This window comes from Amaranthus tricolor, chromosome 8 (genome assembly GCF_026212465.1).
Source record: "Amaranthus tricolor cultivar Red isolate AtriRed21 chromosome 8, ASM2621246v1, whole genome shotgun sequence".
NCBI lineage: Eukaryota > Viridiplantae > Streptophyta > Magnoliopsida > Caryophyllales > Amaranthaceae > Amaranthus > Amaranthus tricolor.
Genome location: NC_080054.1, coordinates 18,772,735 through 18,789,995, shown reverse-complemented (window position 1 = coordinate 18,789,995; position 17,261 = coordinate 18,772,735). Strand labels below are relative to the sequence as shown.

General features: G+C 32.7%; 2 protein-coding genes across 2 annotated transcripts; both read left to right on the top strand.

The window, feature by feature from the left end:
• Positions 1-4,534: 4,534 nt before the first annotated feature.
• LOC130820376 (serine/threonine-protein kinase SRK2I-like) lies at positions 4,535-10,205 on the top strand. Its single transcript, XM_057685725.1, has 9 exons — positions 4,535-4,980; positions 7,105-7,179; positions 7,266-7,367; positions 7,448-7,501; positions 7,610-7,702; positions 7,880-7,972; positions 9,173-9,277; positions 9,371-9,469; positions 9,557-10,205. Exons 1-9 carry the CDS (start codon positions 4,795-4,797, stop codon positions 9,842-9,844), a joined length of 1,095 nt encoding a protein of 364 aa, XP_057541708.1. The 5' UTR covers positions 4,535-4,794; the 3' UTR covers positions 9,845-10,205.
• A 2,741-nt stretch (positions 10,206-12,946) lies between these two features.
• LOC130820375 (pentatricopeptide repeat-containing protein At4g37170) lies at positions 12,947-16,101 on the top strand. Its single transcript, XM_057685724.1, has one exon. The coding sequence runs from the start codon at positions 13,076-13,078 to the stop codon at positions 15,197-15,199; it is 2,124 nt and encodes a 707-aa protein (XP_057541707.1). The 5' UTR covers positions 12,947-13,075; the 3' UTR covers positions 15,200-16,101.
• The last annotated feature ends 1,160 nt before the right edge of the window (positions 16,102-17,261 follow it).

The following is a 17,261-nucleotide window of genomic DNA, read 5'->3' as shown; positions in this document are numbered from 1 at the left end:
CCCTCCCTTTTTGTAAACCTAACCCTAGATTCTACTCCTATAATCATACGCCCCACTTTTATATCTTCATCATTTCTGTTCATTTGTTCTTCGATTACACTTGTATTATCTTCTTTCTGTTCATTACACTTCTATATCTTCATCATTTAAGTTCATCAAACACATTAATTCCTGATATTCTTGTACGTTTGTTCTTCGATTTTGTGGGTTTATTCTTCGATTTTGTGGGTTTGTTCATTCTTTGAAATCTAGATACGTAATTCATTTGATTATTTCTAGATCTGAGTTTGTTCTTCGAAATCTGAGTATTTGTAGATCTGAGTGTTTATTTTCGATTTTGTGGGTACGTAATTTCTGATATTCTTGTTCGTATGTTCTTCGATTTTTTGGTTTGTTGTTGATGATTTGGTTGTTTTTTATGTGTCAAGGTCTGGGTTTGTTCCTGATTATTTTGTGCGTTTGTTCTTCGATTTTGGTGGGGTTGTTTTTCAAAATCTGGGGGTTTGTTCTTCAAAATCTGGGTTTGTTGTTGATTTTTTACTTTTTTTTTTCTTTGTTTGTTCAAAATCTGGGTTTGTTCTTGATGGTTTTTTTTTTCGTTTCAGGATCTGGGTTTGTTCTTGATGATATTGTGGGTTTGATGAACACTGGTAAGATTCTTGATGATGATAGCCCTAAAAGGGTTGATCTTGATAACCCTAAAAGGGTTGATGATGATTACCCTAATTATCCTGATGAATCTGATGATGACTATGAATCATCTTTTGAGACTAATCCACGTTGGAGTCAAGAACTGGATTTAGAGGGTGAACCCATCTACACTCCAGAACCCGACGATCCTAACCATGTGTATAACTCGATAGATGCTTTATTTGCTGAAAGTGATTGTGAGCAGGAAGAATGGATTGATAGCCTTGGTCTATTTACAAGTATGTTTATAGTCATTGATTGCATATTTTTCTTGACTAGTGATGAAATGAATTTTTGGGTTGTTTTTTGAGTTGATGCATTAATGAATACATGCCCAATAATGAACTTACGTGAGGGCAAATTTTCTGCGCCACATTCATAGCATTATTCTATTCATTTGTTGATTTTAGGAGGCTTGGTATTGCCACCAGATTTGATCTTGGAGGCTACCAATTGCTACCAAAACCAAATGTTCATGAAAATAAGGCTTTAACTCAATGATGAACGAAAATTAAACCTGAGAGTAACTACTAAACAACCATTGTTTTAATTTTACAATAATTTCAATACAATTATTTCACAATAAACAACATAAATTTTTATACTTGTTTGAATTTGAAACAAATGCATCCCAAAATGTATCTAAAAGCTGTCCAAAAACTGTCCAAAAGTGTGGTTGATTGTTGTGTTGTTGGCTCTTACTTGCTGTCCAAAATGTGCATTCCTCCCTTGTTGCTTTATGTGCTACTAGCTGTTTGGTTTTTGTTGTCCATGTTGATTTTGCCTTGTGTGACTTCAATTTGTGGTTTACTCGCATAAACATCCTTTTGAAACCCAATCATTTGAACTAATTCATTAATTGTTTCAAAGCACACCTTAGTTAGCAAGTGTGGAAGTGATTTAACAACTAAGACTTTATCCACTGACAAATAATCTAGCAATGTTCCTTCTTTTGCTTGTTTGGTTTTGTTCATGTGTGGTATGTGGTACTCAAAACCACCCTTTCTTTTTATGACTTCAATCATGCAAGCTTGTAAGGTAATGAACACAAATCTCAAAGATTAAGGATTTAAATTCTCAAATGCCAAATTCACAGCTCTTAATAATTGTCTTACATAGTATGTTGCCTTTTGAAATTATAATGCTTGAATAGATCTAAAGAAACCAAGATTTAAGACATTCATGTCAGGTGAATTTGGTGGTTGTTGCACAAGTTGGATATTAAATCAATCTTTTATTGCTTCATCAACAAAATCCTTGTCATTGAGTGCTATGTGAGGCTTTGCATTATCTTGTTGAATGATAATGTCTTTTGAAAGTATACTAGGCCATTTAGCTCTAATTGTTGGTATTACATTGGTTATGAGCATTGCCCTCATGCTCTTTGGTGATTGATTGAATTGGTTTAGTTTCTAATTCTCCCCTCCTCCTGTTCTTTGAGCTCCTCTTCGTAGTTTCCCGGGTTATAAAAGGCTATATACCTATCTTTCCATCAAAAATCACATCACCATTAGATGCATATATTGGTTTTGCTACAGCACACATAAACATGATTTTAGGAATAAACCTTTTCGATTGAATTTCTCTATGTGGCTCTACTTCACCCAGAGCAAGATAGTAAGTTTGTGTTTCATGGGTTATATAAAAATGCTTTTCATCTATATGAATAATGTTATCTTGTGATTTGAATTTATATGCATCAATGTGTTCATCATAGTAAGACTTAGAAAGCGCAAAAAATAACATGTGCAATTAATTTTTTTCAGTAAGGGCAAGTTTTAGAGGATTTGTGTGCTTCCTTATGATTTTCTTCTTCTTCAATCTAAATACAGTTGATTGTGAGACCCCCATTTGTTTTGCCACTGAATGTTGCGTTGTCTTGAGGTCACATTTGATTGCTTTGAATTTTTCATCATCGAATTGAATTTTGTTACTTGGTTGTCTTCCAATCCTCTTACTTCCCAAGTTGAATACTGTTTGGTTGTTGACTTCTTGTTGATTTGATTTTGAACTTCCTTCCATAACTTTGTTATGGTTTTCCTACAAAGTTGAAATTCATTAGCTAGTTTGTTGATTGTGCCAAGCTCTGGTCGTCCTTTTTTGTTCATGGATGATAACAGTTTTTGCATAATTTGGGTTTTTTGATGTCGAGTAACATCTTTTGTTTTACCTATTGTGTTTGTTTGGTGTGCAATTAATAGAGCATATATAGAGAATTTTTGCTTGCTCCTTTCCCAAATTCTGTTTTCACTTTTGGATATTTTGGAATTTCATTTTTGGATTGTTCCCTCCAAAATTTTGTTTTGCTTATTTTTGCTTGTTCCCTCCAGAATTTTGTTTTCAGTTTTGAATATTTTGGAATTTCATTTTTTGATTGTTCCCTCCCAAATTCTGTTTTGCTTATATTCGCTTGTTCCCTTCAGAATTTTGTTTTCAGTTTTGGATATTCTGGAATTTTTTTTTAATTGTTCCCTCTAAAATTGTGTTTTGGAATATTTTGTGTTATTGTCTCCATAATTCTGTTTTCAGGTTTTGGAAATTTTGGACATTTGGATACTTGATGAAACAAAAAGATTTGACAAATGTGGTTGTTTGGTTTAATTATGTGGCCTAGTTTTAATGCATCAGTTTATGTTTTGATTTTTTTTTGAAGTCGATGAAAAAAAAATAAGCAATCACATAATCAGTAAAGACTACAACTATCCCGATGTTGTCGAAGAGTTGAAAAAGCTTGGGGAAATTAAGTAGTCGATCTATGTAATTTTATTTTTCGTTGTTGGAACTGTTAATTTTAATCAATGGTGAACTAAGTAATGCATAAATTCATGAATATATTAGTCAGGGCTTGTATCAGATTTTCAATGTTATGTTTAATTTTCAAAATTTTTTAATTCATTCATGAATTTTCAAATTTTTTTATCCATTTTTAGAAATTGGGAGGCAAAATTAAAATTTTAGAGGGAATCATTAATCTAATAAAAAATCATTAATAATTCAGTAATTCACTTTCTCTCTCCTATTTAAGTGGTTCCATTTGACCCATCTAAAAAGAGGTGAAAACTCAAATGGGACTAATGGGAGGAATAGGAGGGAGTATTATATTTTACCTTGTCATGTACTTCATATATTAGGTGATTTTGCAAAGATGACTGAATTTTGTAATTGTAATTGTATGTATTTACCAAACAGTGTTTGAATTTGAAATCAATGATTTGTAATTACAAAGATTGACAAACAACCTTTGGAATTTAAAATTTTAAATTTGAAAATTTTAATATTTTTCAAACGCTAAATTTGAATTTGAAATTCATGTTTTTGAATTTTCAACAACAAATTCCAAAATTTTAAATGAAATACTCGTTCCCAAATACTACCTAAAATGAATTGAATTAATGTAAATATTTATAGTTAAATATGATAGTAAAAGAAATAATTAAGGTTCTATTTGGAAATATTCATTTCAAATTTTTAATGTCAATTATGGAATCATAAATAAAGAATTTGAGAATGATCAAATTCTTAACTTTAACTATTTTAAAAAAAAATTAAAATCGACTCAGATTCAAATTTGAAGTTTTTTATTTGTCAAACACTAAATTTGATGCAATACTAGATTTGCAAATCAAATCATCATTTTCAAACAGAACATTGAATTTAAGTTATATTTCAAATATATGTTGTTAAAATTAAATATTATGTGTAAGTTGCTTCAAATTATTTTAGAAAATGAATTTAATTCAATTCAATTTCTTAGTTTTTGATACTACTACAAATCTTACTAATCATATGGAATATTGTCTCCAATAATGGAACAAAAGATAAAAAACGACGCCGTTTACCTCATTTGTCGTTTCACCTTCAACAAATATCCATCTTGCTCGGCTCACTCTTGCCTTACCCAATACCCATCTCCTCCATCACTCCTTTTCTCACTCATCGGAAAACCTTTGACCAATTAATCGACGATCTAGCGTTTTTGATTTCCCCAATCTCAATTCAGTAAACATCATTTTCTGTAAATGTCATCGGAAGATCTGATAGTAGTGGTTTGAATTTGAAAAAGAAGAAGATATCGTGATTCGTGATTATTGAAATTTCACAAAAATGGATGGCGTTAATCGAGCTCAAGGGTCGGTAAATCCTGCTATGGATATGCCTATTATGCACGATAGTGATCGTTATGATTTTGTCCGTGATATTGGTTCTGGAAACTTCGGTGTTGCTCGTTTGATGCGCGATAAAGTTACCCGCGAACTTGTTGCTGTTAAATATATTGAACGTGGTGATAAGGTCAAAAACTTTTTATTCTAGTGTTTTGATTTTGTATTAATTTGTTCTTCTGATATTTTTCGGTGTAAATTGGATTTATGAATTTTTATTAGGTTTAATCCTTTTGGTAAACTCGCGTTTTACTGGTTATAGTAACAAATACAGATACTACTATAAAGTGAGTCCAATTCAATATGGTTTTTGATTAGATGACTCGGGCCATTGGCACGACTCACGAGCCTTGATTTTCCGACTGTTCATGCGTGTTGATATTGATTGTGATTTGTGAAAAATTATTCTTTTTTTTGGGTGGTTTTATATTGGAAGTGTTTTGGGTTTTTTTGGATTTGGAGAGGAAAGAATTTCTAAATTTGGTAATATTTGAGGGTTTCTAAATTGGGAAAGAAATTGAAGAAGGGTTAATGAATTAGAGGACTTTTTGCTTTGTTGGAATTGATTAGGAAAAACTTTACCTGGTACGTTTCACGTGAATGATTTTTTTTTTTTTTTTTTTTTTTGCGGGATTTTTTTTTGTGTTGTGTTGGGTGATGTTTACCATTGAAAGGTTATTTTGGAATATGTAGTACTCTTATCCAACTAGAGTTATTGGTGCCTTCACGGAAAAATTCTTCTTTCTGCGATTATTAATGCCTCTTTTATCACTCATACGTGTAGCTTCATACATGATGTTAATTGATTTGAGATTTACCCATTTTGTGTAGTTGTAGTGATCTATTTGGTTTGTGATTGGATAAGCCATAAGGATGGGATAAGAGAGGAGATGCATAAGTATATGAGTCTATGGGCCATTAGCTGGTTTGATCATCCAATCCTGTATTTATATTAAAATAAGCTAAATTTGCCCAATAAGTTATATTCCCAAACACCCCCAATGTGATTCAAGGTTAGATGGTCTGATGAGCTTAAGAAAAAGGGTATTTGAGTCTGGTATTTGTGTGCGAATACATTATATTGTGCTTGAGGTGTTTGTGTACTATGGTGGGGATTGGGGATTGGGGATCTTATTGGACATGCTGGGTTAATTTCTAGTTAGGCCCGGTTGAGTTTGTATTGTGGGTATTGTGAACATGATAAATTTGGTACATTGATGTATTTCATGTTAATAATACGCTTTCTTAAGCATTGTAGATCTTTTGTACTATAAGGGATGATATATTGTTTGTGTAAGCAAATGAGTTAGAGGGATGAAGACAATACTTTCTGGCTTTTGTGCATTTACTTTTACTTGATGTTTCAAATACTTGATCTAGGATATTTCGTATTGTGATCCTAATTATAGCTCATAAATAATACTAACATGTTTAAGGTTCATCTCTCACCTTTTTTGTTGCCATCTCTTATGAATAGTACCATAATGAAGTCGCACCACTAAGAGTTTTTGAATCCGGGAAATTTTAACTTGTTATAAGAGACTATGGTAACCTAATTTTAAGTTCATCACGAGCAAGCACAAATGCAAATGGAAGCAACCTAGATTCAAAAGTTAGTCCTAAGGACTTGTTAGTCTTGAGTTGGATCCTATGGCTATACCTTTCCATTGTGAATTAGTCCTATCCATTATCATCAACATTTTTGTGAGGAAAATATCCTTTTTTAGATGGTTTTCATCTAGGACTAGCTCTCTGTACACCTCATTGACCTAATGATGAATCTTATGGCAGATACAATTACAAGCCGTTTTGATCACTTTCATGGGCCATTTTGATTGATAAAATTACAATTGAATCTTTCATTTCCATCAAAAATGGATTTGAGATAATTTGTAGCGGATAATGGCAAATGTATTCAATTGGTGATGATTATGAGATTCCAAATTGCATTTTAACGTTGCTAAAGAAGACACACCCAACACGTAAATGAATTGATTTTACTCAGTTTGTTGACTTGGTCTTAAGGATCTTGATGTGTATGGTTTACTTAAGGTAATATTTTTGATATGTAGCAACGTAGGCACATAACCCCTTCATTTGAAAATAGTTGTCAGTCGTCTAGGCTGAGTGGTTTGATTTTGAACTAACAAAGTCTCTACACAAAATTAACTTTGGATGGTAAATGTTATTTTAGGTAGTTTTGTATTTGACAGAGGGTCTGTCGGCTGTCTCTTATGGCTATATCTTGTTGCAGATTGATGAAAATGTTCAAAGAGAGATCATCAACCATAGATCACTGAGGCACCCAAATATTGTTAGGTTCAAAGAGGTTTGTGCAGAACCCTTTCTCTATTCACTTAACTTTTGCATAAGGAGTTTCTTAGTGTGCTTTCCATGTATCTGATTTCTGAATAGGTCATTTTAACACCTACACATCTGGCAATTGTGATGGAGTATGCATCTGGAGGAGAGCTCTTTGAGCGCATATGTAATGCAGGCCGATTCAATGAGGATGAGGTTTTTCCATTGGAACTGCTCTTTCCTCCTTGTCAGCACTATTATTTCTATAATATCCACTTACACCTGCTTGATTGTAGGCTCGCTTCTTTTTTCAACAACTGATTTCAGGAGTTAGCCATTGTCATGCTATGGTATACACTACCTTACTTTGTATCTGCTTTTTTAATTTTTTTTAAAAAATCACAAATTAAATAATTTGGTGGCTCTCCCTTTCTTATAAATCTTATTTCATGATGAAGCAAGTGTGTCATCGAGACCTGAAGTTGGAGAATACTTTACTGGATGGAAGTCCAGCTCCCCGACTGAAAATATGTGATTTTGGCTACTCAAAGGTACCTCTTTTCTATCCTATGATTAGCTTATTAACTCTTTCACATTTAGGTTATTATAAATTTGTCTTGACAGAATTATATACTTGCTCTGCTCCATAAATAACCTTTTATTTGCTTCATTTATTATATGAATGGTAGTATACTGTTTATGATCTGCCATATACTTCTTTCTTACAGTCGTCTGTGTATCATTCACAACCCAAATCTACAGTGGGGACCCCGGCTTACATTGCTCCAGAAGTCTTACTAAGAAAAGAGTATGATGGAAAGGTAACCCATCTTCTTTTTCATAATTTTGTTGCTTAATAACATGCCTAAAGCTGGATTTTTACTGATATAATTTGACCTTCTGAAAGCTCTTTAAGCCATTTGCCATGTGCAGTCTTTTGACGGTATCACCGTTCTAATTTACTTATAAGACTATTTTTTCTCAGACACTCTGTTATCCTTTTTAAGAACTCATGTTTCAATTCCAATGTAATGGGAGCTTCTCCATGTGAGTTAGCCGGCTGTTACAAGCAAGAGTATTCAACCAGCTCTGTTTGACTTGATTTAATGAACTCTTTTGTTTAAAAAAAAAATTTTTTTTAGCCTCCTTTATGGTTGTTTCAAGAGTTTAAGTGAAGTCTTTTGAGTTACCCTCAGTGACTCATGGAGTCATGGGCTGATACGCAAAAATTAGCTCAACTCTTTTGAGTCAGAAATTCAGTACTCATACTCGAACAGATTAAAAAAAGTTGTGATGCTATGTATTTATAAATCTGGAAGGCTAAGGAGCCTCTGAAGAATTTTGTATTATTCATCAATGGAAGAAGTCTGCTATGTATCTTTTTTGATTCCGTTGTAGCTCATCTCTCGTTCTGTCAAGCAGCTGTTCACTCTTCAACAGTAGCACCTAGTGAGACTCTTTGAAAACAGAGTCTTAATGTCCATTCCATGATACTGCACCATACTTATTCTACTAGTAAATTTCACAGCTACTTAATAGCTTCATTTTACCGTGATAGTTGTCTGGGCATGATCAAATGTATAACGAGTCCTCTTACAATCTATCATGGAACTATTGACAAGCCATCATGGAACTATTAATATGCCAATATCCATGGGAATTGCTTTATTATTTTTTTTGTTGTTGTTTTAACGTCCATCCAAAAGTATATGGCTTCTTAGAAAAACTTGTTACAATACCTCAGGGCACAGTTGAAGATATGTAAACAGTTTGATCAACCTTGTAATTATGTTAACCATTTGAGATGTTGAGCGCGAGTACTCAAAAGGATTGTATAAGTTTTGCAACAATCACGGAGAATAACCATAATGCTGTGTTGTTTTTACTTAATAATTATATTATTTATTCTGCATATGCACTTCTTATATCCATGCTTGCATATACACTTCTTAGATCCTTGCTGCATTAATTTTGAACTCTTTTGAGGTTGTTAGTCTCGTGAAGTCTTTTGTGTATTGCAGATAGCAGATGTGTGGTCATGTGGTGTGACATTGTATGTAATGTTAATCGGTTCATATCCTTTCGAGGACCCTGAGGAGCCAAAAGACTTCAGGAAGATGATTCAGGTGTGTAATTCTGATCTTAATTCTTTTGACACATTTTCTCGGATAACCTTTTGATCGATAATTTTTCTCATCTTTCTTTATTTTGTCTTATAGAGGATATTGAGTGTTCAGTATACGATTCCTGAAAATATAAATTTATCACCGGAGTGCCGCCACCTTATCTCCCGGATCTTTGTTCCCGACCCCGAATCGGTTAGTTATTTATTTTCTTTTAAATGTAATTTACTCATGATCAATTTTACCTACATCTGGATTACAATTGTAAAAATGTGAATCCAGAGGATTACGATTCCTGAGATCAAGAAGCACGAGTGGTTCATCAAAAACTTCCCCACCGATCTAATGGATGAGAATACAATGGGAAGCCAATTTCAAGAACCAGAACAACCCATGCAAAGCATTGATACCATAATGCAAATTATCTCAGAGGCCACCATCCCTGCTGCTGGATCTGCAGCTCTGAATCACTTCCTCTCTGATTCTCTCGACATGGATGAAGATATTGACGACTTGTCAGATTCCGAGATTGATATAGATAGTAGTGGCGAGATTGTTTATGCAATGTGATGGATTCTCTACAGTTTGCATCTCGGTATGATGGAGTTCTCAAGTTATCCGATCCTTTTAACCATTACAGGTGTTTTGGTGGTTGCTCGGTTAACTTATTGAAATGGTTTTAGCAATCTCTCGTTGTAGTTCATACATTTAGTAATAGGGAAAAAGAAAAATTTTAAAACAAAAGACACCGGTGAGGAGAGTCGAGGCCGAGGTTGCTGGGGGATTGCACCCCAATATACAGTGTTAGGATTTCGAGTTCTCCGCTCGTCCTTTTAGGGTTGTAATATATGTATGTTTCATCGTTTATGCACTGTCAAAATTGTTGAAGCTTCTTGTTTCTTCTATAACAATGGATACTATTAAGTTGTCATACTCATAAGTAGAATTTCAGTCAATTCTATAACAATGGACAGGACAGGAATATTTCCAAATTTAAACCCCCATCTTTAGACTTAGTTATATCAAATTTCCTAAAACATTTATTAACTTAGACTTATACAAGACTTGTTTACTTTTATATTTTATTAGTATTAAAACTCATACAATTCATAAAATTTTTGACATAAATATATTTTAGCATCTGATTTTTTAATAAAGATGTAACTATACCATTGTTTCCAAGTTCAAAATTTGTCATTAGAATGTAATAATTGATACAATATAACTATTACAAATTGTTGTGAGAGACGGTCTTTCCGAGAGACACACTAGATATATAGGCTAAATAGCTCAATTGATACATTAAAGAGAAAATAAGAATGTGGGCTTCTTATTTTGGGATCGTCTCTTTGAAAGACGGTCTCTCACAAGAGTAATTGTATTATTATAACAATTAGGTAATAAACCATTGAATGTAAACGTTGATTCAATTTTACATATATAACTTAAGTTAAAAACTATATTCTCTGAAATTCCAAACCTGTGTAAAACTTGGCTTAGAACTTTCCAATACCACTATCTTGTATAATTTCATTTAAAAAGTTAGCCATGATAACTTTTATGAATGATAGATTAGAAACTTGATTGTATGTGATCAGATTAGACAACAAAGATTAATTCTTATTAGAAAGAACACAAAAGGTGTTAATGTAGATGGAAAATATGTGCTATTTATATAGATGAAATTGGTAATTTGATAGTCTAACTCTAGAAAAAGTATAATAAATATTTGACTATTATTTTGGTTAAAGCTTTTGACAACAATGAAAATTAGTTGATGACTACACAATTTCGTCAGAATGGCAACATGATTTAAAAATTACATAAAATGTCTTTAAATTTAAGTAAGAATTATAAAAAATAATATAATTAGATTGATATGTTGTAATTGTGAGGTAATTGTTCTCTAAAATCATTATTTATATTCTGGTAGATACTAAATTTGTATAATTAATTTGTGTGTATATAAATAACTTTTTTTTTGTAACAAGTGTACAAAAAACTATTTATATTTGGAGATATAAAAATCTTATTAATTTGTAGATTTATATAATATAATCTTGCTGAAAATGCAAAATTTAAGTGCAACATATAGTATCATACTATACTGTGTGATACAAAACGAACGACTAAGTATTTTTTCATTGTCCAACTTAGAACAATTTGAATATTAAATTTACAATTGTGAGAGAATTTTTTATCCAAGTTTAAAATTGTTTTCACCTATGCTCTTGATTTTTTCTTCTATTCAGTCTGATTTAGTTTTATTCATTTATTTTTGTAAGTAGGTATTTCTTTGGTTTTGCATTGGTAGGTTTAGCAGGTGTGTGATAGGTGAAGTGTTTATCATATGTATAGCAGGTAATTTAATATGTGAAGTAGGTGTTTTACAAATATGAAGTAGGCATATATCTAATGTAAAGTAGGAGTTATAGTATGTGAAGTAGGTGTTAATGATGTGTCAAGTATGAGTTTTTAATATGTGTAGTAGATGTTTATAATATGTGAAATTTGAGTTTTGTGGTATGTAAAGTATATATATTTTTTATATTTGAAGTAAGTGTTTATATTAGATATTTTATAATATTATAGTAGGAGTAATTTGTTTCTTCATTTTGCTAGACATTTTAACTACATATAGTAGGTGTTTAATAGTATTTAGGAAAGAGTTTCAAGATCTAAAAATAGATGTTTAATGACTTAAAGCAGGTATTTTAATATAAATAAGTAGGTGTTTTAAGATATAAGGTTGCATTGTATTTTATTATCATATGAATCATAAAAATATTATTTTCTACTGGCAAAAATATTACTATGACTCATTAAGATGCCCACTTTTATTGATAAAAACATGTACTATAAACCATCATATTACCTACCTGTATATGTAATATACTTACTATGAAGCCTTTTAATACATATATAAAATAGGGGTTTTCAGCTTGTATAATAAATGTTTGTAATAAGTTAAGTAGGGGTTTTTAGTATGTAAAGTAGATGATTTTTTTTATATAAAGTAAATGTTTATGATATGTGAAATAGGAATTTTTGCTATGTGAAGTACGAATTTTTAATGCATGAAGTAGGTGTTTATGGTATGAGAAGTAGGTTTTTATGATATGAGAAGTAGGTGATTATAATATGTAAATAAGAATTTTTACTATATGAATTAAGAATTTTTAATATCTAAAGTAGGCATTTATGGTATGAGAAGTAGCTATAATGAAATACGAAGTAGGCTTTTAGGATATTTGAAATAGGTGTTTTGGATGTGTAGTAGTGGTTTTGGGTATATGTAGTAGGGGTTTATGATATATCGTAGAGGTTTATGGTATATCAAGTAGAGTTTTTTGTTATGCAAGTAAGATATTAAACTAATTGTATTATTATCTTTTTCGACAATCCTATTATTATTGTCAAATTTGATCATCAAATTATTTTATCTGTATTTTCATTTGTATTATTTTTAAAATAATTATGAAATTCAAAATTATCAAATTTAACCATCAAATTTTTCATTTTTTTTTTTGGTTTTCCAATTTAGAGATATTAAAGAGAGTTTTTTTTACAATAAATGGAAAAACAAATTTTTCTTTTTTATGTTAAAATGAAATAAACTTGTGACAAACATGTCACAAAGACACCGTATCTTACTAGAGCTGCTTTAAAATTTATAACATTTTTTAATAACCGAATATATACGGAAATTCATTCGTATTTCATTTACATCGAAGATTTCTATCGACTATTATCAATTACGTGATTAATGAAACTCATTTCTATCGATCGAACCAACTAACGATGGAGGTAAGAACAAGCAACGTTAATCATATCCGAAGGTCTGTTCTATGTCTTTTCTCCATTTTCAGCTTCAATTCTCAAAGAAGACTCTTATCACTTTTGCAATCTTCTTCTGCTCCTTTGCACTTACAACACACCCAACAGCCATTTTTACAAAAGAAAGCTATTTTATTCCAAAATGACAAACATATAAACCAATTATGTAAAGACAGAAGATTTAAAGAAGCTATTGATATCTTATGTGATCAAAAACGTCTAAAAGAAGCTGTTAATTTATTAGGTCATATTAGTTTTCCCTCTGTTTCAATTTATTCTTCTATTTTGTTGTCCTGTCTTCGGCAAAGATCACTTTTTGATGGAAGGAAAGTTCATGATCATATGAAATCTTTGAACTTTAAACCTGGGATTTTTATATCTAATCGTTTAATTGATATGTATACAAAATGTGGGAGTTTGGAAGATGCCCAGAAAGTGTTTGATGAAATGCTTGAAAGGGATTTGTGTTCTTGGAATACTATAATCAAAGGGTATGCCAAAATGGGGAAGTTGGATTTTGCACGTAAATTGTTCGATGGAATGCCTCAGAGAGATGAGTTTTCTTGGACTGCAATGATATCAAATTATGTTCAACATGGAAGGCCTAAGGAGGGTTTGGATTTGATTAGGAAAATGCAGAGTTTAGGGGCTGTGGATTTTAATAAGTTTACTGTTTCGAGTGCATTAGCTGCTTCTGCTGCAATACCAAGTTTGATTTCTGGGAAGGAAATTCATGGGCGTATAGTCCGGATGTGTTTGGAATCGGATTCTGCAGTGTGGAGTGCATTGTCTGATATGTATGCAAAATGTGGTAGTATTAGAGAAGCTAGGTGTATATTTGATAAAACTTTGGATAGAGATGTTATATCTTGGACAGCAATGATTGATGGGTATTTTGAGGAAGGGGAATGGGAAGATGGGTTTAAGTTGCTTTCAGATATGTTGAGGTCTAACGTTAAATTAAACGAGTTTACGTTTTGTGGCGTTTTAAAAGCTTGTGCTGATCAAGCTTTGGAGCATATAGGGAAGCAGGTCCATGGACATATGATCAGGATTGGGGTTGATCTGGATTCATTTTCTGCTAGTGCACTTGTTCATATGTATTCAAAATGTGGGAATGTTATTGCTGCACGAATAGCTTTCGAAGGGCTATCTAGACCTGATTTAGTATCCTGGACTTCACTTATTGTTGGATATGCACAGAATGGTCAGGCTAAGGAATCTTTGGAGCTCTTTGAGTTGATGCTTAAATCGAATACTCGGCCTGATCATGTTACCTTTGTTGGAGTTCTTTCTGCTTGTACTCATGCAGGTATGGTCGAAAAGGGTATTCAATATTTCAATTCAATAAAAGATTGTCATGGACTAATGCCGATTGCTGAGCACTACTCTTGTCTGATAGACCTACTAAGCAGAGCTGGCCGCTTCAAGGAAGTAGAAGAGTATATTAGTAAAATGCCCATGAAACCCGACAGATTTTTGTGGGCTTCTGTTCTTGGTGGTTGTCGAACTCATAAAAATGTCAAACTAGCAGAACGTGCAGCAAACGCCTTGTTTGAAATAGAGCCAGAGAATGCTGCTACTTATACAACTTTGGCTAACATATATGCTACAGCTGGTAGGTGGGAGGAAGTGGCAAAAGTCAGAAAGATGATGGACAGTCGAGGGGTGGTTAAGAAACCGGGTCTAAGTTGGATCGAGATCAAAAGACAGGTTCATCGGTTTCTTTTGGGTGATACTTCTCATCCCAATTACGATGAAATTCATACATTCTTGGTAGAGATCTCGAAAAGGATGAAGCAAGAGGGTTATGTACCAGACACTAATTTTGTACTTCATGACGTGGAAGATGAACAGAAAGAGGAGAATTTGTCCTACCACAGTGAAAAACTTGCTGTTGCATTTGGAGTTATTTCGACGTCACCTGGGACACCATTCAAGGTCTATAAGAATTTAAGAACCTGTGTAGATTGTCATAATGCAATCAAATTTATTTCCCAAATCACTAAAAGGAAAATTATTGTGAGGGATTCATACCGATTTCACTTCTTTGAGGATGGGAAGTGCTCTTGTAATGACTATTGGTGAAATTTTTGTGATGGTTTTCGCTCGTCTCAGCCACAAGTTGTATAATCCATTAGCCAGATTGTCATACACTTCAGTTCAGGGGCTGCAAGAACAATCAGCTACTAATTTTACACGTTATGCACGCGAGGAAAAAGGTCGCTTATATCGAACCCTAAAGCCCCCCCAGACAGGAACCACTTGGAATTGTGGTAATGGCCGATGGCGTGTTGTATGCAAGGAGGTATACCATCTAGTCTTTCACTAACCATATGAATTGTTATGATGTAGGATGTGCTTCTAACTTCTAAGGATAAATCAGAAGTACTTGTTATTATGAAGAAATATAGTTTGAATATATTGGAAATATAATGCAATACAAAATAAATAAACCGATTTGTATTTCCCTTGTATGGATGGCAATGAAACTCCTTACTTTGTAAATCACCAAATGGACACCATGAAGATAAGGTTGTGACAATCAGAGAAGTCTCTCGGAAACTTTATATGAGTAGAAGGCGTTCATGCACTTTCCCATTGTGATATTTCTCCCACAAAAGGTGCTTGGGATGATAAAATGAAATTCACTATGAGATACAATCTACACAACAAAATCCTAGCACAAGGAAATTGCAATACTAAATACAAGTGTTGTAGTGAATTATGAACTTTGATGATATTAAGAGTTAATTACTCTCTCAATATTATCTCATGAAAGGAAGAACAAGGATAAGAGTATTCTTAAGATAGAATTCATAAATGATGTGAAATTGGGATGGAATGTCCCTTGGCATGCAACCTCTATTTATAGAGCTATGCATCAAACAATACCTCCTTTTGAAACAAAAGTATTTCACCAAGCAAAGCTTATGAATCAAAGTAATATTTCACCAAGCAAAGCTTACGAACCAAAGTAATGTTTCACCAAGCAAAAACTTATGAATCAAAGTCATGATTCATCAAACAAAACTTATGAATCAAAGTAATGATTCATCAAATTCGTTTAGGCACTTAATTAGACTTATAATATATTTATTTAGTCCCACTACTATACTAAGTATGTAGTATATACAAATCTAAGTCTATATACTCTAAATGTTCAACAGAATATGGCTTAAATGGGTTATATCACATTTGATGAAGCATGGAGCTTGTTGTTCAGTTGTTCAATCATTGAAGAGTTGTCAAACTTGGAAAGGCGTAAAAGATGCTTATAATTCATCTTGGAGTAGTGTTGACTGTTGAGCATTAGTGCATTTAGGCTATGGAATGAGAAGCAACACATGAGCAAGAACCCTCGTCCAAACAACCGCTCGAACAAGCACTAAATGTGCTCGAACTAGCCTATAAATTGCGTGTAAAACGTAGCTTCAACACAGCTGCTCGAATAGCCCAATCCTCGTTGCAACTTTGTTCATTTTTCTCCCTTTTTTCCTAATGTCCTTTTGCAGATGAGATTTTACAACTTAAGAGAAAAAATAGTTATGAGAAAGTTTTTGTTATTCGCCTCGTTGCAAACCATATATTTTCACAATATCAAATTTTTATAATTTTAAGCTATGTATAACTCTTGATATTAATAATCCGACAAATGCATTAGATTGCGAAAAAAGTATTTGGTGTAAGAAAAAAGAATCCCAAAAAACATCGTTGGGGAAAGCTGCGACTCGCTGGTTGAGAAGCGACAACGTGTCGCCACTTTTTGCTAAACAAGTAAGAGTTTTAAAAACTAGTAATAACTCGCCGCTTTTTGATCAGCCAAAACGACGAATCGTCGCTTTCTTTTGACTTGTAGCTTTCCCCTAGTGCTTCAACATTGTCCCCTGGCTTTTGAATGACGACTTGTCGCTTACTATTCTTGGCTCGTTCCTTGGCTCTTCATCATGTTGAGGTGTCTTAGGCTCTTTCTCCTAGCCTTTTACTCTCTTATCACTTTATGATCTTACTAAGTCTCCATTTCACCTTAAAACAACATATAATCATGTAAAGCATCAATAAAGGTGAAAATACATAAAAACAACCAAAATTATGCTAGATAAACAAACTATAGAACCAAAAAGGAGTATAAATTTTCATAAATAAGTGT